General features: G+C 36.5%; 1 protein-coding gene across 1 annotated transcript in view; it reads right to left on the bottom strand.

Annotated features, from left to right (window-relative positions):
• The window catches only part of NUDCD1 (NudC domain containing 1), a 121,183-nt gene that overhangs the window by 81,924 nt on the left and 15,127 nt on the right, over positions 1-24,132 (bottom strand). The window contains exons 3-5 of the mRNA XM_047783406.1: positions 7,220-7,405; positions 5,092-5,272; positions 1,788-1,970 (exon numbers count right to left, since the gene is read on the bottom strand). Coding sequence (XP_047639362.1) covers positions 1,788-1,970; positions 5,092-5,272; positions 7,220-7,405 — 550 coding nt within the window. The remainder of the gene's footprint in view (positions 1-1,787; positions 1,971-5,091; positions 5,273-7,219; positions 7,406-24,132) is intronic.

Here is a 24,132-nt window from a genome sequence, read left to right as displayed (position 1 = left end):
CACTCCTGTAGCATGGGTCAATCCCTGGCCTGGAAACTTCTCTATGCTATGGGTGTGGCCAAAAAAAAAAGGGAAGAGGCTAAATAAAAGGCCACCACGCTCAACTCTTATATTTAGAGGTGTACATACTTATAAACCTGGAGAAAATATTTTTCAAATATTTATTACATTAGTATTTTCGAATACTTTTCAAAGGATTCATTTTTAAAAAGCTATATAAAAAGTGGAAGGTAATTATTATTTTTAAATAATTAAATTGTTCAAGTAATAAAAAAGAAAGACAAATAACATATATCACTTATATGTGAAATCAAAAATATGGCACAAATGAACCCATCTACAAAACAGAAATGGACTCCCAGATATAGAGAACAGACTTGTGGTTGCCAAGGGAGAGGCAGGAGGGAGTGGAATGGACTGGGAATTTAGGGTTAGTAGATGCAAACTATTATATTTAGAATGGATAAACCAGAGTTCCTGTCGTGGTGCAGAGGAAACGAATCTGACTAGGAACCATGTGATTGTGGGTTCGATCCCTGGCCTCACTCAGTAGGTTAAGGGTCTGGTGTTGCTGTGAGATGTAGTGTTAAGTCACAGACACGGCTCAGATCTGGCACTGCTGTGGCTGTGGTGTAGGCCGGCAGCTGTAGCTCCAATTAGACCCCTAGCCTGGGAACCTCCATATGCCGTGGGTGTGGCCCTAAAAAGCAAAAATAAAATAAAATTAAAAAAAAAAAAACAAAAAAACAAGAATGGATAAGCCAATGAGGTACTACTGTATAGCACTGGGAACTAAAACCGATCTCTAGGGATAGACCATGATGGAAAGTACCATGAGAAAAAGAATGTGTATATATGTATGACTGGGTCACTCTGCTATACAGCAGAAATTGGCACAACACTGTAATCATCCTGGGAACTATGTCTGGTCACTTGGGATGGAGCATGATAATGTGACAAAAAAGAATATATACATGTATGCATGGCTGGGTCACCTTGCTGTGCAGTAGAAAATGGACAGAACACTGTAAACTAGCTATAATGGAAAAAAATTTAAAAAAATACACATTGTAATCACCTATATTTTAATTAAAAAATAAAAAACAGTGATATGTATAATTGTTAAATATTGTGAAAATTTTTGTTAGGTAAAATATATTATTCTCTGGATATAAACATCAGAAATATGAACAGTAATGATTACAAAAATGTGTTCTCTTGAATATTTTTTAAAGAATATGTATTCTTTGTATACAAATATAATTTTCTTCTGAAAGACTTTTTTACTCTTTTCATTCTAAAACATCTTCATTCATTCCTTCATTCATTCACTCAACACTGAGAGAACTCAGGAATTCTACTCCCAAGGAACTTTCAGTTTAGTATGAAAGGTAAGAACATAAAATTAGCATACTTGTGATGAACAGAGGCTAGCTATTTTTTTAAGTTAATATCTTTAATACTAACATGCTGGCTTTTCAAACACCAATGACAAATAGACACTAGTATTTGTTTACTCATTCAATAAGTATTTACTAAATATTTAATCATGTAAGCTAATATAAATTACCAAAACATTTTTGGTAATTACAAAAGATTAAATTATACAAGTTCACACTATTTAGGTGGTATACATTATAAAGAAATATTCTGGGAGATATTAAGGAAAATAAAGAAAAATTAAGCATCTAGCTTGACTTGGTAAAACTCAAAACCTAGCCAAGAGGACGAATGAGATACATATATGAATATAGATAAGGCTCTATGCAGATTAAAAGTAAAATTACCTTTGATTTTCTCTGACATGTTTTCATCCTTACTTTCTTCAAGATCCTGACCAAGCTGAACAAATGTGAAGGACTTGTAGGAGACAATCATTAGACCATTCCCATCAGGCTCAAAAGCAGCATAATGAGGCACTGATTTTCCACGGAGAATATCATGCTTAGTAATTTCATATTTTTTATTATCTGTAAGAAAATAAAGAATCGTAGAACAAAAAATTACAAACAAAAAACTATATTATAAAACATTTGAAAATATTTGTATATTAATTCTAATCTAAATATTTTAAATGTACTATTAAAAAGCACATGACTGGGTACCTTTTTTTATAGGGATAAAAACAATTTACACCCTAGGAGTTCCCGCTGAGGAGCAGTGGGTTAAGAATCCAACTGCAGCGACTACGGTCACTGTAGGAGCATAGGTCTGATGCAGTGGGTTAAAGGACCCAACACTGCTGTAATTGCAGCACTGGTTGCAGCTGCAGCTTGGATTCAATCCCTGATCCAGGAACTTTCATATTCCATGGGTGCAGCCATGAAAATTAAAAAAAAATTTACCAACTAATATTCTGTAAATAAATGCTTATTTTAAAATGCGGGGTCTGATGAAATTTGTTGTAGATTGTAGGGTCCAATGTGCCAGCCACTGGCCACAAATAACTATCGAATTCAAATTCAGTAAAACTTGAAATTCAATTCCTTAGTCACACTAGCTACACTACACTTCAAGTGCTCAAAAGCCACACATGGCTAGTTGCTATCACACTGAGTGACTCACATATAAACATGTCAATTCTGGAAAATTTTCTATTGGACAGCAGTGCTCTAAATCCTAAAAGTGACTTGCCTACGTGAAGTACCAACCTCTGAAAAATCTATATGTTCCTTGACTACAGCCTGTCTACTTTCTCAGCCAGTATATGATAGTTATCTTCTGAGAAGAGCCACAAATTGATGATTAACAGAAAAAGTGTAGTGTGAGCTATTTTTCTGCTTGTTCTAGCTACTGATAAGGAGTTTTCTTAAAATAAGTTTATGGTAGAAATTATTTTTACACACATCCAGATACAGACCTGCCGACTCTAATCAAATTTAAATAATTATTTGATTATTTAGTTTTTAAGACATGAACAATTAACTGTATCTTGAAAGTTTCTGATATATTAAAATTTATTCTCCTATGGAAAAAAGTTCTATTTTTGCTTTAAAAAGTACCCATTCAGTTGAGTCCATATCTTTACTTACATTGTTACTGTATTACTGTGGGTAGTACCTGTAAGCTTCACACTGAGTAGCCAAAATCATAACTCAATGTCCTACGAGTTATACATAATACAGTCTATTCCGAAACATCTGGCATTGTTTTTTACTCCAAATCCTCACCTACATTCACACATTACTTCATACATATTTAAGAGTAGACTTTTCATTTCATGAATGAACTAAAAACTCCTATTTTTCCTCCACAGGTATATGCAAAGCAAAGAGTTTTACTTCCCTCCAGAGATTCAAACTTAGACACTATATATTTTATAGGGTGGGTTTTCTCAACATGTGTGGGACAGAGAACAGTAGGTCTCAAGTGAATTCTATGGCTAAATAAGTTGGGAAATGCTGGATCAAAATTAAATTTTTTTTTACTCAAAATTTTTAGAAACTTTAATATGCTTAATGTGAAGAGGGGATATTGTATGCACACATTTTGAAACTTACTAGACCACAAAATATAATTTATCAAATGTTCTATTCAACACAATTTAGAAATGAAACATTCCTGTTATGTTTACTAGAAAATAAAAAGTTACATAATATTAGTAATATGGGGAACAAAGGAACTTCGATACTAAGAAAAAAATTAAAGTGAACCACAGAAAGAATATTTCTATGAGAATAATAATTAAAATTATTTGGGGAGAAAAAAGAGGTAAGCCTAAACCTAACTGTTCAGCTGTGTCAGGGAAATAAAAAAGAAGGGAATGGGGAGTTCCCATCGTGGCTCAGTGGTTAACGAATCCAACTAGGAACCATGAGGTTGCAGGTTCGATCCCTAGCCTTACTCAGTGTGAGCAGTGGTGTAGGTCGTAGACTCGGCTCGGATCTGGCATTGCTATGGCTCTGGCATAGCTTGGCAGCAACAGCTCCAATTACACCCCAGCCTAGGAACTTCCATGTGCTGCAGGAGCAGCCCTCGAAAAGGCAAAAAGACAAAAAAAAAAAGAAGGGAATGGAAGTGATGGAGCTAGAGCTGTGTCACTGTGCACTGTAGATAGGAATGAGCTAAAGCTATCACAGAACCAAGTGTCTTAGAGAAGAGGAGGAGGAACCTGTATTACAATTTCTCCTATAAGATGCTGAGTTATGTACCTTCATTAAAAATTAGGGAGTTACCATTGTGGCTCAGCAATAATGAACCCAACTAGTATCCAGGAGGATGCAGGTTCAATCTCTGGCCTTGCTCAGTGGGTTAAGGATCTGAGTTGCTGTGAGCTCCCAGACGTGGTCCCAGACATGGCTCGGATCCTGCTGTGGCTGTGGTGTAGACTGGGAGTTAGAGCTCCAAACCCATAGCTTGGGAACTTCCATATGCCGCCAGTGCGGCCCTAAAGAAAAAAATAAAATAAAATAAAACAAAATAAAAATTAAAGCTTTTATTCTAAAGCAGAGATTTGCAAACTATGACCTGTGGGCCAAAGAATGAATTATATTTTTTAATGGTTCAAAAACATCAAAAAAAATAATATTTAAATATGTGTAAAAATTATATAAATTCAAATGTCAGTGTCCCTAAATAAACACTGGAATACAGCTATACTCATTCATTTACGTATTGTCAATGGCTACTTTTGCACTGCAACATCATAGTTGAGAAGTTGTGATAAAAAAACATATGGTTACCATCTAGCCCTTTACAGAAAGTTTTTTAGCACCTAAAGTTTTAAGTTACTGTGTTCCTCCAGAGATAAAACTACAACACTGAGAAGAACAAATTACATCATATACATATTAACATATATTTTTGTACATACTAAAACTATATACTTTAAATTGTTCCAAAATTAGGTAACACTGTCTCCTTTTACACGAAAGGCATGTCTAACTGTGGAAGGACATCATTATTATTTTTTACAATCCATACCTAAGGAGAAACTATAAATACTCATACTGGGTGGGAGATACTAGAATAGTAACACAATGCCTAAGAAGAAACAAACAGGATTACAGGAACAGCTTTGTATTTCAAAACCTACTAAATTATGGCAACCACTAAGGAGAGATCAGAATTTTATGTTATTTTTTTGTTTACCTTTACTTTTCTTACTAATAGTGATCCACTCCAAGGAAACATAGAAACCACTTCCTTTCATATCCAATTCCTCTTTCTCTATTCGAAGAAGTAGGGTAGCTATTGAATGTTCTTCATCTTTCAACAATGAGATACTGTGAATTATGATAAAAGGATTCCCAAGCTCTTCATTAAACATTATCTACAAAAAAGAAAAAAGATGACACTTGCAAAAATGTATTACTTGAATGCACATAGCACAGAAGGAATATGCAGAATTCTATTTTGGATACTATTTTACTACAAGGATACAAAAATGAAAAAGAGCTCTTAAATAAAGCTTGCAAATTTAAATCACACTCCTTAAAGAACTTTTAGAAAATATCTATTTGTTTAACAGCAAAAATTCATCAGTACTTCATGCTTAAAAACAAAGAAAACAACAGTGCATCCAAACAGCATCTAAAAGAGAAAGGGAACTAGAAGCAGTCTTCTAGAAAAGAACTATCAGGTGAAAAGAGTGCTCTGTACAGAGGACATGAATAGGTCAATACTAATTACTCCATCTCTCCCCTGTCATATCTGATTTACTTCTGCTTTCTTCCTTTTAGTTTCTGAATACCGTTCATGTGTGTTTGCGTGTGTCTATGGGAATTTGGAGAATATGGAATATTCTGCCCATCATTTTCCAAATTCCAGCTGTTTCAGGTAGCAGTGCTATATACCACATTGCCTTTTTATAAAGAAAGAAAGAAAGAGAGAGAGAAAGAGAGAGAGAGGGACGGAGGGAAACAAGCAGGCAAAAATAAGTTATTACTAGAGTCTGAAGGCCAGAGAAGAAAATGTCACAACATTCAATTGTGTTGTTGTTGTTCTGGTAATTTACTGTGTTTTGTTTTTTTTTTTTTAGTTTTTTGAACACACTACAATTTGGTACTATAGCATTTGGTATAACTAAATAAGAAAAGTAGGAGTTCCTGTTGTGGCTCAGTGGTTAACGAACCCGACTAGCATCCATGAGGACACGGGTTCGATCCCTGGCCTCGCTCAGTGGGTTAAGGATCCGGAGTTGCTGTGGCTGAGGTGTAGGCTGGTGGCTATAGCTCCAATTCAACCCTTAGCCTAGGAACCCCGTATGCCATGGGTGTGGTCCTAAAAGACAAAAATAAATAAATAAATAAATAAATAAATAAATAAATAAGAAAAGTAAACCACTAAGGCCTTCTTGGTTTTTCTTAAATTAAAGCCTAGTCTTTGCAGGCATTTGTTGGTATGATAAAAATACTTAAAAAGACATAAAATATTAAATTCATATCTCTTTAGTCAGAACTAAAGGCTATCTGCTGAGATTTAAATGGTAGCAATATCACATTATACTTACTGGCACAACTCAGTGTCATTTTTGTCTACTTTCAAAAACTGTGGCTATAGAGAAATTAATTCCATACTTATCACTATTAAAATCTTAATCTGCTCCTCATATTTAAGTCTTACATTGCTTTTAAAAACCGAAGTAAAAATGGCATCTTAGAGACTGGTACATAACTACAGCTATTTATGTTATAGAGTATTTTTCTAAGTAGGGAACACTCTGATAAACTTACTATTTGACCAGATTAAATAGACAAGATAGTTAGCAGAGTGGCACAGCAGAAGCATGATGGGCCTATAAACATACCAGAAAATATAACAAGATAGAGGAGAAGAGACATGCCAGTGTAATTTTCTGGCCAACTCTTTAAGAAGGCAGCAGTGTCAATGCTTAATGCACTGCTTTACACATATTAAAGCACTCAATGAGTACCTTTTGAAAAACGAATGCAATTCTTGACAAATGTATTGACTCCAGATCAAAACAGGAATGGCTAACATATCAGTGTTGTAAAAGATATGAATTTTATAATGTATATTATATATATATTATATATTTATATATTGTAAATGTATATATGTTATAAATGTATAATATACATTAACTTAAAAGATATGTATATCTTTAACTTAAAAGATATCCAAAACATTATATATTATAAAAATCAAGAAGTAACATGTAAACTATCCCTAAAAAGTGTTATTTCAAAATCATTAAGTCTAATTTTACTTTCCAGACTTTGCCTAAGTCTAAAGAAAGGGAAAAAAAACACCTCACCTCCCATTTTTCAGAAGCACTATTTCCTCGTTCACCTGTTCCAATGAGATACAATCTTCCAGTTCCATCTGACAAGGCAACCCAGGTAGAAGATGTGAAATGGATGGATGCACAAAGGCGATTGTCACATGCTGTCAAATCTGTAGGGAGTCGAAACACCTCTCGTGGTTTTCCTAAGGCAGTGTCCTAAAAAAGAAGCCAAATATTATAAAGAAATTCCTTCCTCCTCCTGCCCATACACACAGAGAATAAATATCTGCAGTGTAGCAGTTACTCTCCTCTTCAAGAGCAGGTGCCTAAATTCCTCTGCCCTGGAGAATGAGCTGTTGTCCACTTACTCACTTCTGAGAAATAATTGTGGTAGAAGTGATGACATGTGACTTCTCAGACTAGGTCATAAAAGACTTTACATCTTCTGCCTTGCTCTTTCTCTCGGATTGCGCATGACAGAACCACATGAGGCAGAATATGTTACAGCACGTTTTTCTAAGTAGGGAACACTCTGATAAACTTACTATTTAAGTTACAATAGTAGGTTTACATTTAAAAATATATTTATTACACATATATTTATATATAATATAAACATTCCATATTCCAGATAGATTAATAATCTAAATGTTTTAAGGGAAAAACAAAATAACTTTTTAAGAAGATTAATAACTTTTTAATAAACTCAGGGTGAAGAAAGCCTTCCTATGCATAAATAAAAGACATGTAGGAGACAAGAGAGAGAAATATTTGCCACAAATATAACACAGGACTAACATCTATAACATCAAAGTACCCTTAAAACTCAACAAGACAGACATGATTATAAAATATTTTTCAGTAGGAGAAGAATACAAACTGGAAAAACTATGGTTTGTTTGTTTGTTTGTTTTTAAAAAGATACCCCCATTAGCCAGAAAAAAAATCTTAGATTGTTAATGTCTATTCTTGGCTAAGGTACCTTGTTGATGCGAACAGAAATAATTACAGGATTTTCAGCAATGATTATAAATCAAATTTTATGATGCTTTACTTACCCTTAATACAATTTCACAACTAGGTAAGAATACTTGCATATGTACACAAAGATCCATATAACAAGAATGTTTATTTTAACAATGAAAATGAAAAATTGTGCCAACAAAAACTAAGATACAACCTAATTTTTTTTACCAATAGTAACGCAAAAGCAGCCCTGACATCCCAGAGCCTTGTCAATTAAGCCTTGCTTTTGCCCTGAGCTAATGGCACTAACAGCTATGTTCTCCTGGTGAACACAATGTTCATTATCAGACAAAGCCACTATGTGACCTGTGTCACCATGACAGAACAAGACAGAAACAGCATCACCCCGCAAAGATATCTGAACACAGATTAAAACATGAACATTGTCAAAGCCACAAAGAGGACCCTAATCCAAGCCAATATGATTAATCATAGTTTGAGAGTCTTGGTCCAGTATTCTTCCCTCCTTCTAGATAAGACTTATTAAGACACCCATCATGGAATTATCTATTTTCCCGACAATATCAACCCAGAGTAGAACTCCAGTTTCTTAAATCATCCCCTAAAATCATTTAATTGAAGCCCAATCCTACAATAAGTTTTCCTAACATCTTCTTACTGAGAAGAACCACCCTATGGATCCCCATGGTATGCATTCTCCTATGCTACAAACAGTAATAAATCTAATGTGTTTGACTACAGATGTGTACATGGCATCTCTGCTTGGAGCACACTGGCAGAGGAATGGTTAATGGTGGAATACACAAACTTTGGTATACCAAATAACTTCTAAATATACTCAAGTAGATTTATAATACATAAAAAGGTCTCCAAGATAGTAACTGGAAAAAAAGAGGCATTCTATGTATGAATCCATACTTGTTGAAATAAATAAAACACTGTGACATGACAGCACAGAGTAAGCTATCGACACATGCTATTCTGTTAATAGTGGTTACTGTTAGAAAAGAAAGCATGATCAAACTGTGAATGAGATAAATGGGAGATAAATGGGGTTAACAGGGAACATTCCATTATTGCCTCAAATACACTGCTTGACCTTTTTTTTAAACATTGATAATTTATGTGTGATATACATACTTAAAGGATAGGAATAAGATAAAATAAAATGGAACTTCTTCCTTAAAATAGTTGTTTCAAAGTAAAAGTTTCTAGCGGTCTCCTTTACTATATGCCCTTTACTACAGCTAATCTAGGGAACCATTATTAAGGAAGCCACTATTTTTCATTTCATACTCAATTACACAGGTGCTTTTAAACCATTTTCTTTTAAATACAAGGTTTCACACGACTGACATGCTAGACATCTAATTATCAGATAAATGAGGCAATGTCCGACAGAATGATTAAGATAGTCAAGAATATAAATATGAAGCCAAAATTAATTAAAATACAAAAAACACATAGTATTTCAAAGTTAAATGATAGTTTATGTGAAAGAACCTAAAAGTTCCTGATTTTTCAAATCTAATTCTCAAAGAGAACATTTTAATCTTAAATGGACTGTTCGTAATACAATATTTTCTTTTGTAAATCAAATTAGAGTACTAAATTATTTTTAATAACCTCCACTGACAATTTTATAGTATCCTGATAATAAAGCTTTATGTAATTGGCATCTAAAATGTCCTCGTCGCAGCCAATCATTTTCTCCTTCTAGTCAAAAAAAAGTTGATGTAACTATGTTCGAAGCTGTCATTCTGAGATAACATTTCACAGCTAAACTGCAAAAGAATTAAAATTTCATTGATAAATGGTGCACTTATTGAATGAATACAATGTACAAGTATTGTATTAAATAAGTGCTTTGACTTTTTGCCATCTCCTTTAATGATTACAAACCCTATGAACTTGAAATTATCTCACTTTAAGAACTTAAAGAGGAGTTCCTGTCATGGTGCAGCAGAAATGAATCTGACTAGGAATCATGAGGTTGCAGGTTCAATCCCTGGCTTCGCTCAGTGGGTTAAGTATCCGGTGTTGCTGTGAGCTGTGGTGTAGGTCACAGACACAGCTTGGATCTGATGTTGCTGTGGCTGTGGTGTAGGCTGGCAGCTGTACCCCAATTTGACCCCTAGCCTGGGGACCTCCATAAGCCGTGAGTGCAGCTCTAAAAAGTGCAAAAAAAAAAAAAAAAGATAAAGAGCCTTAGTCAAAAAAATTACACAATTTGCCTGGAACGTCACTGCTAGACAATGGCAGGACTGATATTCAAATCCTCATTGACTGCATTCCAAAAGTTGTTCTTTCCTGTATTCCACACTTTCTTAAGATGAAACGGTTACAGCAGCTGCCCAGCAGCTCTGTGCCACAGTGTATCAGCTCTGGCGACAGCCCTGTGGCTGTAGTGTGCCACCTCTAGCGACAGCCCTATGGCTTTAGTGTACCAGCTCCAGCAGCTCTGTGGCTGCAGCGTATCAGCTGTTTTACCTGGCGAGAAACCAAGCGAGCACTCTAAGAGTTGGAGAACTCAGGTTTATTACACTGGTGGGCTCAGAGGAGATCGCTCTCCAGAGTCTGAGCCCCAAAGAGGGGTTTCACAAGGCTTTTATGGGTTACCTCTTCCGGGTCCATGCTTGGCTGGTCAGACCGGAGTGAGGTCAAGCAAGGTAGTAGATGCGGAAACAAATTTACAGAAGCAGGTGCAGGGGGGAAGGGTGGTTGGGGCAGTTGGCTGGATTTTGCCTCGTCATCATGGCTGGGGTCTCTCCTTTCTACCTTTTTATTGGGACATTTTCTCCTACAAAACCATTTCTCGGAGTTCCTGTCATGGCTCAGTGGTTAACCCATCTGACTAGGACCACGAGGTTGCAGGTTCGATCCCTGGCCTTGCTCAGTGGGTTAAGGATCTGGCGTTGCCATGAGCTGTGGTGTAGGTCACAGACTCGGCTCGGATCCTGTGTTGCTGTGGCTTTGGCGTAGGCCAGCGGCTACAGCTCTGATTAGACCCCTAGCCTGGGAACCTCCATATGCCATGGGAGCGGCTCTAGAAAAGGCAAAAAAAGACAAAACCACTTCTTAAGTTTTTCCAAACAAATGATACCTCAGAATGCAATGCAACTTATGGACTAACCCTCACCCCCCAAAAAAACAACCCAGTATGAATGGAATTATCATACTCAATTTTTCTTTGGGGCTAATGAACAGTATTTTAAATTAGATTCCTGAGCCAAAAAAACATAATAAAAACATTTCAATGTCCATATCTTTTATATAAATGACACTCTTAAATAAACAGTAAATAAGTACTAATATAGACAGGATTAAGATGGCAGAGTAGAAGGACTGGAGCTCACTGTCTCCTATAAAAGCAACAAAATTATAACCAACTGCTGAACAACCTTCAACAAGATAGACGACAAACTATCAACAAAGACATCCTACTCCAAAAGACAAATAGGAAGCCACACTGAGACAGTAAGAGGAGTGATTATGCGATATAAACAATGCCATACCTACCAGGTGAGCGGCCCACAAACTGCAAAGTAACTATATTGTAGGGGCTCCGGAGTGAGAGTTCTGAGCTCCACATCAGGTTTCCACCTCTGGGGATCTGGCATTGGAACAAGGAGCCCCCAGAACATTTGGCACTGAAGGCCAGTGGGGCTTGCATACAGGAGCTCCAAGGGAATGGGGGAAATGGAGACTCCACTCTTGAAAGCTGCACACAGGCTTTCATGTGCAAGGGTCCCAGAGCAAAGCAGAGACTCTAAAAGAATCTGGATCAGGCCTGTCTGCAGTTCTTGGAGGATCTCCTGGGAAAACAGGGGGTGACTGACTCTTTGTAGGGAAAGTACTTTGGATGCAAAGGTCTCAGGAATAATCATCAGTGTGTGCTCTTCTAAAGGTGACCATTTTTGAAAAATCTGGCCCCACCCATCTGGGCTGAGAAGCCCCAGGCCAAACAACAAACCAAGTAGCCCCACGCATTAGCAAAAAGTCTCCCTAAAGACTCCCCAGGCACACAGCTGCATCTAATCACACCCAGAGACAAAGTTCCACCCACCAGAGGGATAAAAATCAGCTCTACCTACCAGGTGGCAGGCATCAGTCCCTGCCATCAAGAAGCCTGCAGCAAGCCCCAGTACCAACTTCAAGCCACAAAAGGGGGCAGATATAAGAAGCAAGAGAGGCTACAACCCTATTGTTGGCAAAAAGGAGACCACACCAAAAATCTATAAAAAATGAAAAGGCAGAGAATTATGACTCAGATAAGGGAGAAAGAAAAAACACCAGAAAAACAGCTAAGTGATTTGGAGATTATCAACCTCCTTGAAAAAGAATTTAGACTAATGATAGTAAAGATGATTCAAGATCTTGGAAATAAACTGGATGCCAAGACTGATAAATTACAGCAAATGTCGACAAAAGAAATAGAAGATTTAAGGATTAAGTAAACAGAAATGCAAAATATAGTAACTGAAATAAAAAATTAACTAGAAGCAACCAATGGCATAAAGGAGGAGGCAGAAGAAAGAATAAGCAATGTGGAAGACAGACTAGTAGAAATCACTGACAAGGAACAGAAAACACAAAAATGATTGAAAAGAAATGAAGACAGTCTGAGAGAATCCGGGACAGTTAAACACACCAATATCCATATTACAGGGGTGCCAGCAGAAGAAGAGTGAGAAAGGGCTAAAGAAAACATTTGAAGAGATAATAGGCAAAAACTTCCTTAACAAGGGAAAGGAATCACTCACTCAAATCCAGGAAGCACAAGTACCATATAAAATAAACCCAAGGAGGAACACCCTGAGACACATATTAATCAAACTGATCAAGATTAAAGTCAAAGAGAAAATACTGAAAGCAGCTAGGGAAAAGAAACAAATAACATACAAGGGAACCCTGATAAGGTTGTCAGCAGGTTTTTCAGCAGAAGCTCTGCAGGCCAGAAAGGAGTGGCATGATATATTTAAGTAATGAAAGGAAAAAAACCTCCAAGCAAGATTACTCTACCCAGCAAGGCTCTCATTCAGATCTGAAGGAGAAATCAAAAGCTTCACAGATAAGCAAAAGCTAACAGAATTCAGCAACACTAAACCAGCCTTACAACAAATACTAAAGGAACTTTTCTAAGTGCAAAAGAAAAGGCTGCAACTAGAAACAAAAATATTACAAATGACAAGGTTCATCAGTAAAGGCATACATATAGTAAAGGTAGGAAGTCATCTACACACAAATATGCTACCAAAACAAGAAATCATGAGAAGAAGATGGTACGAATGCAGGATACTGGAAATGCATTTGCAATTAAGAGACCAACAACTTAAGACAATCTTATGTATCTATAAACTCCAATATCAAACCTCAAGGTAACTGCAAACCCAAAATCAACAACAGATACACACACAAATAAGAAAAAGCAATCCAAATACAACACTAAGATAATCATCAAATCACAAGAGAACAGGAGAAGGGAAGAAAAAAGACCAACAAAACCTAAAACAGTTAATAAAATGGCAATAAGAACATACATATCAATAATTACCTTGAATGTAAATGGACTAAATGCCCCAACCAAAAGACATAGACTGCCTGAATGGATACAAAAACAAGTACCATATATATGCTGTCTTCAAGACACCCACTTCAGTTCTAGGAACACATACATACTAAAAGTGAGAGGATGGAAAAATATATTCCATGCAAACAGAAGTCAAAAGAAAGCTGGAGTAGCAATACTCAGATAAAATAGACCTTAAAATAAAGAATATTTTAAGACACAAAGAAGGACATTACATAATGATCAAAGGACAATCTAAGAACACATAAAAAGTGGAAATATATTTGCACCTGACATAGGAGCAGGTCAATATATAAGGCAACTGCTAACAACCTTAAAAGGAGAAACTGACATTAACGCAGTAATAGTGGGGGACTTTAACACCCCACTTACAGCAATGGACAGATCATCCAGTCAGAAAATCAACAAGAACAAGGGCCTTACATGATGCATTAGACCAGATGGACTTTATAGAACACTCCATGCCAAAGCAGCAGAATACACATTCTTCTCAAGTGCACATGCAACATTCTCTGGCATAGATCACATTCTGGGACACAAATCAAGCCTTGGTAAATTTAAGAAAATGGAAATCATATCAAACATCTTTTCCGACACAATGCTACACAAATGGAAATCAACAACAAGGAAAAACTGCGAAAAAATACAAACACGTGGAGACTAAACAACATGCTACTAAACAACCAATGCATCAATGAAGAAATCAAAGAGGAAATTAAAAAATACCTAGAAGCATGGAGTTTCTGTCATGGCTCGGTGGTTAATGAATTCAACTAGGAACAATGAGGTTGAAGGTTCAATCCCTGGCGTCGCTCAGTGGGTTAAGGATCTGGCATTGCTGTGAGATATGGTGTAGGTTGCAGAAGAGGCTCGGATCCAGCATTGATGTGGCTCTGGTGTAGACTGGCAGCTACAGCTCCGATCAGACTCCTAGCCTGGGAACCTCCATATGCCTCAGGTGTGGCCCCAGCAAAGACCAAAAAAAAAAACCCAAAAAACAAAAAGAAACAAAAAAACAAAACCTAGAAGCAAATGACAACAAACACACAACAATCCAAAACCTATGGTTTGCAGCAAAAGCAGTTCTAAGAGGGAAGTTTATAGCAATACAAGCCTATTTCAGGAAACAAGAAAAACCTCAAAAAACCCAACTTTACACCTAAAACTTTACACCTAAAGAGAGAGAAGAGCAGACAAAACCCAACATTAACAGAAGAAAAGAAATCATAAAAATTAGAGCAGAAAAAAAATGAAATAGAAACAAAGAAAACCATAGTAAAGATCAATGAAACTAAAAGCTGGCTCTTTGAAAAGATCAACAAAATTGATAAAGCCTTAGCCAGACTCATCAAGAAAAAAAGAAAGAGGACTCAATAAAATTAGAAATAAAAAAGGAGAAGTTACAATGGACAACACAGAAATAGAAAGAATCATAAGAGATTACTACAAGCAACTATATGCCAATAAATGCACAAACTAGAAGAAATGGACAAATTCTAAGGAAAGCACAATCTTTCAAGACTAAACCAAGGCAAAATAGAAAAGATGAATGGGCCAATCACAAGAACTGAAATTGAAACTGTAATTAAAAAACTTACAACAAACAAAAGTCAAGGACCAGATGGCTGGACTGACAAATTCTATCAAAAATTTAGAAAAGAGTTAACACCTATGCTTCTGAAAATATTGCAAAACATTGCAGAGGAAGGAATACTTCCAAACTCATTCTATGAGGCCTCTATCACCCTGATAACAAAACCAGACAAAAATACCACAAAAAAAAAAAAGGAAAACTACAGGCCAAAATCACTGATGAACAGAGATACAAAAATCCTCAACAAAACTAGCAAACCGAATCCAGCAATACACTAAAAGGATGGTACAACATGATCAAGTGGGATTTATCCCAGGGATGCAAGGATTTTTCAATATCCACAAATCAGTGTGATACACCACATACATCAGTGTAATAACAACAAATTGAAGAAGAAAAACCATACAATCCTCTCAAGAGATGCAAAAAAGATTTTGACAAAATCCAACACCCATTTCTGATAAAAACCCTCCAGAAAGTGGGCACAGAGAGAACCTACCTCAACATAATAAAGACCATATATGACAATCCCACAGCTAACATCATTCTCAATGGTGAAAAGCTAAAAGAATTCCTGCTAAAATCAGAAACAAGATAAGGATGTCTGCTCTCGCCACTAGTATTCAACATAGTTTTGGAAGTCCTAGCCATGGCAATAGGAGAAGAAAAAGAAATAAGAGGAATCTAAATTGGAAAGGAAGAAGTAAAACTATCACTGTTTTCTAGTATACCTAGAAACTCCTAAAGACACTACCAGAAAACTGTTAGAGCTCATCATTGAATGTGGTAAAGTTGTAGGATATAAAATCAATACACAGAAATCAACTGCATTTCTATATACTAACAATGAAAGATCAGAAAGAGAAATTAGGGAGATAATCCCATTTACCATTGCATCAAAAAGAATAAAATAACTAGGAATAAAACTACTTAAGGAGTCAAAAGACATGTACTCTGAAAACTGTAAGATGTTAATGAAAGAAATCAAAGATGACACAAACAGATGGAAAGATATACCATGCTCTTGGACTGGAAGAATCAATATTATCAAAATGACTATACTACCCAAGGCAATCTACAGATTTAATGCAATCCCTATCAAATTACCAAGGACTTTTTCACAGAAGTAGAACAAAATATTTTAAAGTTTGTTTGGAAGCACAAAAGACCCAGAATAGCCAAAGCCATCCTGAGAAAGAAAAATGAAGCTGGAGGAAGCAGGCTACCTGACTTCAGACTATACTAGAAAGCTAAAGTCATCAAAACAGTATGTTAACTGCACAAAAACAAATATAGATCAGTGGAACAGTACAGAAAGCCCCGAGTTAAACCCACACACCAACAATCAACTAATCTATGACAAATGAGGCAAGCATATACAATGGAGAAAAGACAGCCCCTTCAATAAGTGGTGCTGGGAAAACAGAACAGCTACATGTAAAAGAATGATATTAGAACAATCCCTAACATCATACACAAAAATAAATACAAAGTTGATTAAAGACCTAAATATAAGACTGGATACTATAAAACTCTTAGAGGAAAACATAGGCCAAACACTCTCTGACATAAACACATCTTTTCAGCAGTTCTGAGCAATATCTTCTCAGATCCACCTCCTAGAGTAATGACAATAAAAACAAAAATAAACAAATGGGACCTAATTAAATTTAAAAGTTTCTGCACAGCAAAGGAAAACCCAAATAAAATGAAAGGACAACCCACAGAATGGGAGAAAACCTTTGCAAATGAATTGACTGACAAGGGATTAATCTCCAAAATACATAAATACCTCCTGCAGCTCAATACCAAAAAAACAAACAACCCCATCAAAAAATGGGCAGAAGATCTAAACAGATAATTCTCCAAAGAAGACATGCAGACAGCCAAAAAATACATGAAAAGATGTTCAATATCACTTATTATTAGAAAAAGGCAAACCAAAACTACTAAGAGGCACCAACTTACACCAGCCAGAATGGCCATGATCAAAAAATCTACCAACAATAAATGCTGGAGAGGGTGTGGAGAAAAGGGAACCCTCTTACACTGTTGGTGAGAATGTAAATTGGTGCAATCGCTATGGAAAACAGTATGGAGAGTCCTCAGAAAACTAAAAATAGAACTACCATTTGATCCAGCAATCCCACTCCTGGGCATCTATTCAGAGAAAACCATGACTTGAAAAGATATATGTACTCCAATGTTCACTGCAGCATTACATACAATAGCCAAGTCATGGAAGCAACCTAAATGTTCATCAACAGAGGAGTGGATAAAGAAGATGTAGTACATATACACAATGGAATATTACTTAGTCATAAAAAGGAATGAAATAATTTGCAGCAGCATGGATGAAATTATCATGGTAAGTAAAGTTAGACAGTGAATAACAAACGTCATATGCTATCGCTTATAATTGGAATATAAAAAAAGGATTCAATGAACATCTTTGCAGAACAGAAACTGACTTACTGACTCTGAAAAACTTATGGTTACCATAGGAGACAGGTTGTGGGGGTAGGGATGGGCTGGGGGTTTGGGATGGAAATATAAAACTGGGTTGTCATGATGGTTGTACAACTATATATAATAAAATTCATTGAATTAAAAAAAGTACTAATATATAAACTGTAGATATTTATGAAAAACATCTCAAAACATTTTGGGACCTCTTAGCGACAGCCACAAAAAGACAAGCTTTGAACTAATGAAGCATTTTTCTAATTCTTTTACAGAATATGCTACTGAAGTTTAAATACAGTGGTCAAGCTAAATTAAATAAATGCAATTTACCAGTATTATTAGATATTGACATTTAAAAAACTGCTCTTTTAATTGGAAGAAAAAAAAAACCCTTCCTTATTCCACTTTTTTTTTTTTGGCTAAAGCTTTAAGGAAAGCTGTTTTAAATTAAATGCAATTTGATCAAGTAATGTCTCTATGTACCGTGAAACTTTCAATAATGCATTAAACACACACAGTTCCAAGAACTTACTCAATTTTCTTTAACCAGATAAATCACTGGCTCCCTATTAATAATTATTAATAATTATTTTCTCAATATAGAAAATAAGCTGAGATTCAAATCTAGAAAGGAACATACTGGCATACACTTGAGCTAAACTAACAAGTAGTTATAACCAGTCACTGTAAGACACAGCCTCACAAATGTATGATTCAAATGGAATCCAGTAACTCCCTACTTTACATGCAATTTAAAGAGGCACCACAAGATGATGCTCTTTTTTAGTAGCAGAAACAAATGAATTTTTCAGATTAAACAGAAAAATAAATTAGGGCAGCATTCATTCCGTAAATATTACAAAACAGAACACATTATTTTAAAATAAGCCTTGCCTGGAGTTCCCGTCGTGGCTCAGTGGTTAACAAATCCGATTAGGAACCATGTGGTTGTGAGTTCGATCCTTGGCCTTGCTCAGTGGGTTAAGGATCCAGCATTGCCCTGAGTTGTGGTGTAGGTCACAGACGTGGCTTGGATCCAGCGTTGCTGTGGCTCTGGCATAGGCCAGCAGCTACAGCTCTGATTAGACTCCTATCCTGGGAACCTCCATATGCCGTAGCAGTGGCCCAAGAAAAGGAAAAAAGACAAAAAATAAATAAATAAAATAAGCCCTGCTTATCATAATAAAATAATAAAGAAACAGATTTTAAACTTTTTTTTTTGCTTTCCTAATGAATTTTCTATTTCTTAAGTGTACTTCTGCCCAGTTGACGTTTCTCTAAAATTAAGGATTGTAAACCACACGTTAAAATGACTAGGAAGTATAATACCTCTATAAACCTGTGTGTTGAACTGCTGCCACCTGCTGGCTCCTCACAAAATCTAAAGGTCAAGCAACTTGTGAATTTTTTTCTTGGGGTATCTAGCCTTCACTTTTGATCACAGCAGTGTTTAGCCCAGGTTAACAGCTGCAAGAAAAAACATCTCTGGGATGTGATTTCCTTTGATGCTGATCATAAAGCTTCTTAAAACTTTGTCCAAACCACAAGCAAAATCATCTGGGTGTTCAATAAAATGCAGATTCCCAGACCACAACCAACCCTGACAAACTGAATCAGAATCTTTGGAACCATAACCTGAAATTAGTATTTTGTTTCAGCCAATTACTCCAAGTAATTCTGATGTGCAATACAGTTTGAAAACCAAAGACAAAAAGCTGACTTAACTAATCCGAAAACAAAACTAAAACAACACCTAAACATGGTTCTTTAGATATAAAATAATACTAATATCCTTCTAAAGTTTGATTAAGGAAAAAGAGGAAAACGGTAACTATATATATATATATATATATATTTGTCTTTTTAGGGCCACACCCATGGCATATGGAGGTTCCCAGGCTAGGGGTTGAACTGGAGCTGTAGCTGCTGGCCTACGCCACAGCCACACCAACTCTAGATCCAAGCCACGTCTGTGACCCACACCACAGCTCACAGCAACACTGGATCCTTAACCCCCTGAGCAAGGTCAGGGGTTGAACCTGCAACCTCATGGTTTCTAGTCAGATTCATTTCCACTGTGCCACAACAGGAACTCCTGATAACAATATTTTGCACAGCAAAAATATACATTAAAATATTATCAAAATCTGACAAATATGGAACTAAAAACAGAATTATCATACGATCAAGCAATCCCACTCCTGGGAATATAACCAGACAAAACTATAATTCAAAAAGATAATGCACTCCTATGTTCACAGCAGCACTATTCACAATAGCCAAGACATGGAAGCAACCCGTGTACTGACAGATGAATGGATTAAGAAGAAATGGTACATACATACACTGGAATGTTATTCAGCCATAAAAAAGGAATGAAATAATACCATTCACAGCAACATGGACACAATTAGAGATTATCATACTAAGTGAAGTAAGTCAAGAGAATGACAAATACCCTATGATATCTCTTATATACAGAATCTAAAATATAATACAAATGAACTTATTTACAACACAAAAGCACTCACAGAAACAGAAAACAAATTTATGGTTATCAAAGGAAAAAAGGGTGAGAGGGGATAAATTAGGAGTTTGGGATTAACAGATACACACTACTATGTATAAAATAAATGAACAATAAGGTCCTACTGTATAGCACAGGGAACTATATCCAATCTCCAGGGATAGACCATGATAGAAAAGAATATTTTTAAAAGTATGTATATGTTATACATGTATATTATATGCATGCATACATATTATATATTATATGTATATAATTAAATCACTTTGCTATATAGCAGAAATTGGCACAATGCTGTAAACCAACTATACTTTAATAAATTTTTAAAAAAGATTGTTCAAGCAAAACAGTACTTTATATAGTACAATATAAACTATTAGACAAAACCAAATCTGACAGGTATCAACAAAACCAAAATAAAAAAATCAATATAACTTGGAAAATAAATACAAATATTCTAAAATAAAATGTCAGCAAAGAATCCAATAATGTACCAAAAGAATAACACAGCTTTTTTTTTTTTTTTTTCTTTTCAGGGCTGTACCTGTGGCATATGGAAGTTCCCAGGCTAGGGGTTGAATCGGAGCTGCAGCTACTGGGCCTATGTCACTCACAGCCACAGCAATGCTAGATCCAAGCAGCATCTGCGTCCTAGGCTGCAGCTTGTTAGGTCACAGCTTGCAGGAATGCCAGATCCTTAACCCACTGAGCGAGGCCAGAGATCAAACCCACATCCTCATAGATAACAGTAAGGTTCTTAACCCACTGAGCCACAGAGGGACTCCCAAGAATAACACACTCTTACTTGAAAAGAATTTATTCTAGGAATTTAAGGAACTAGGAAATTAAGAAATTTAATAACTATATCAATTTAATTCACTACACTGATAAATTAACAAAAAGCACACAATCATTAACATTAGGTAGGTGTTGAAAAAGCATGCAATAAAATTTGGCAGGCATAATAAAAACATTAAATAGAAACAAAGTAAAAGAAGCAACTTTAAAACAATAAAAGCTATTTATCTATAAAGCTGACAGCAAGTATTCTCAAGTAAATTTATAAGCCATTATAATTAAAAGCAAAAGCTAAAAAGTGATACTTGTAATCCCCGTTATCATTCAACACTGTCTCAGAGGTTCCATCTAGTAACACCAATAAAACAAAAATGAAATGACACAGGAATTCTATTTCCACTTTCATAAATACACTGGACAAGGAGAGATGAGCCATTTCCTTTTGCTAACAATGGAATTGTCTACTATGAAAACCTAAACGGGAGTAGGTAAAAATTACCAAGTTATCAAATAAAGTGGTTTATACAAGAAATAGTCTTTATCAATAAAGAATATAGAAAAAAATATTCTATTAATGAGAGGCAGAAACCATAACATATTCAAGAAGAAACTTGATGAGCATAAAAAAAAAAAAAAAAAAATCTGGAGTTCCCGTCGTGGCGCAGTGGTTAATGAATCCGACTAGGAACCATGAGGTTGCAGGTTCGGTCCTTGCCCTTGCTCAGTGGGTTAATGATCCGGCGTTGCCGTGAGCTGTGGTGTAGGTTGCAGACGCGGCTCGGATCCAGTGTTGCTGTGGCTCTGGCGTAGACCAGCGGCTACAGCTCCGATTCGACCCCTTGCCTGGGAACCTCCATATGCCGCGGGAGCGGCCCAAGAAATAGCAAAAAGACAAAAAATAAAATAAAATTAAAAAAAAAAAAAAGAAAAGGAATCAAAGACATATTCGCCTTTCCATGTCAAGTAAGCTATCAAAAAATAAATTACAGGAAAAAGTTGTCAAAATTATTTCCCAGGGAAACATCTCATTAGAAGAAAAATATACATATACTAACCAGTCCACACTGCTTATCTATAGTATTTCAAATGAAGTCATGAAACATTCATTCCAGATTTCCAATCTTATTTAAATTGGAATTAATATCCCAAATACTGATTATCAATTAGTAAAACGATAAAACTGAGCTTTCGGCCCTAAACTGTGATCGTATATATATGCCTCTCCCTCCACATAGTACTAAAACTGTTTCCTCTGGAGTGCCCCTCGTGACTCAGCAGAAACGAATCCGACTAAAATCCATGAGGATGTGGGTTTGATCCCTGGCCTCACCAAGTGGGTTGGAGATCTGGTGTTGCCATGAGCTGTGGTGTAGGTCCCAAACTTGGCTCAGATCCCACATTACTATGGCTGTGGTGTGGGCCGGCAGCTATAGCTCTGACTCAAACCCTAACCTGGGAACTTCCATGTGACGGGGTGCAGCCCTAAAAAGCAAAAAAAAAAAATTGTTTCCTCTTCCATACTATTTCTTCATCTTATCCTTACTCCCAAGGTGACGTGTAATCAATTTATTTGTGTGTGTGGCTAATAAAACATGCAGGAGTATTCAATAAACATTTGTTAAGAATAATAATTACTTCTTATTCAGTAAAATTATTTGATCTCAACAAACCAAAGACTCATACTTGTACCTAAAGGAGAAATAATAAAAAGATCCTATCAAGAATGGAAAGCCAGGGAGTTCCCGTCATGGCACAGTGGTTAACGAATCCGACTAGGAACCATGAGGTTGCGGGTTCGGTCCCTGCCCTTGCTCAGTGGGTTAATGATCCGGCATTGCCGTGAGCTGTGGTGTAGGTTGCAGACGCGGCTCGGATCCCGTGTTGCTGTGGCTCTGGCGTAGGCCAGCGGCTACAGCTCCGATTAGACCCCTAGCCTGGGAACCTCCATATGCCGCAGGAGCGGCCCAAGCAAAAAAAAAAAAAAAAGAATGGAAAGCCAACTCCAAAGAGTAAGAACAAGACTTAAACAATGGTTATCCACTATATAAACATACTGATTAAGCCTTCTGCTGGCTGCTAGGATTATACGAATATTAGACCCACATCCCTAGATCAAGAGTTGGCAAACCATAGTCCACAAGCTAAATTGCTTCATAAATAATTTTTTGGAAGGCAGACACACTCCTTGTTTACGTATTCTAACACTACCACACTACTACAGCAAAACTGAGCAGTTGCGACCTAACACTGTCTGGCCCCTTAACCCTTTAACATTTATCTGGCCCTTGCAGAAGGCCCTTAAGCCCCTAGCCTAATGAGAATTCAGTCTATGAAGATCTGAAAGCCAATGGTATGAATATCCCTGGGGAAGAGAGCAAAGGGAGGATGTCAGGGCAGGCTTCCTGGGTGAAATGGTTAACTGAAATTAATTGAAGACTGGGAAGCAGCCTGACACAGAAATAAGAGAAATGTAAATTATGTGGGAAAGGGCTGCAGGCAAAAAGATACAGGTCATGTTTCAATAACTGCCAAGAGTTCGGTACTATTAGAATGTAGTGCACAAAGTGGTGAAAGACAAGGTTGGAGAAGAGGTGTGCACTTGCCAAGGTGAGGTGCTTGTATTTTTTTTTGGTCAACTTTTGTCTTTTTAGGGCTGCACCCACTGCATATGGAGGTTCCCAGGCTAGGGGTCCAATCAGAGCTGTAGCCGCCAGCCTATGCCAGAGCCACAGCAACCTGAGATCCAAGCCACATCTGCTAACTACACCACAGTTAATGGCAACGCCAAATCCTTAACCCACTGAGTGAGGCCAGGGATCAAACCTGCGTCCTCATGGATGCTAGTTGGGTTCGCTAGCCACTGAGCCATGAAGGAAACTCCTGAGGAGCTTGTGTTTTTAAAGAATATATATCACTTTATGTGTACACCTGCCAAAAAAAACAAATCAAGCAAGCACACAAAAAAACTCAACCCACGTGGG

Source organism: Phacochoerus africanus, chromosome 6 (assembly GCF_016906955.1).
Source record: "Phacochoerus africanus isolate WHEZ1 chromosome 6, ROS_Pafr_v1, whole genome shotgun sequence".
Lineage (NCBI taxonomy): Eukaryota > Metazoa > Chordata > Mammalia > Artiodactyla > Suidae > Phacochoerus > Phacochoerus africanus.
This window is presented reverse-complemented; position numbering and strand designations above follow the sequence as displayed.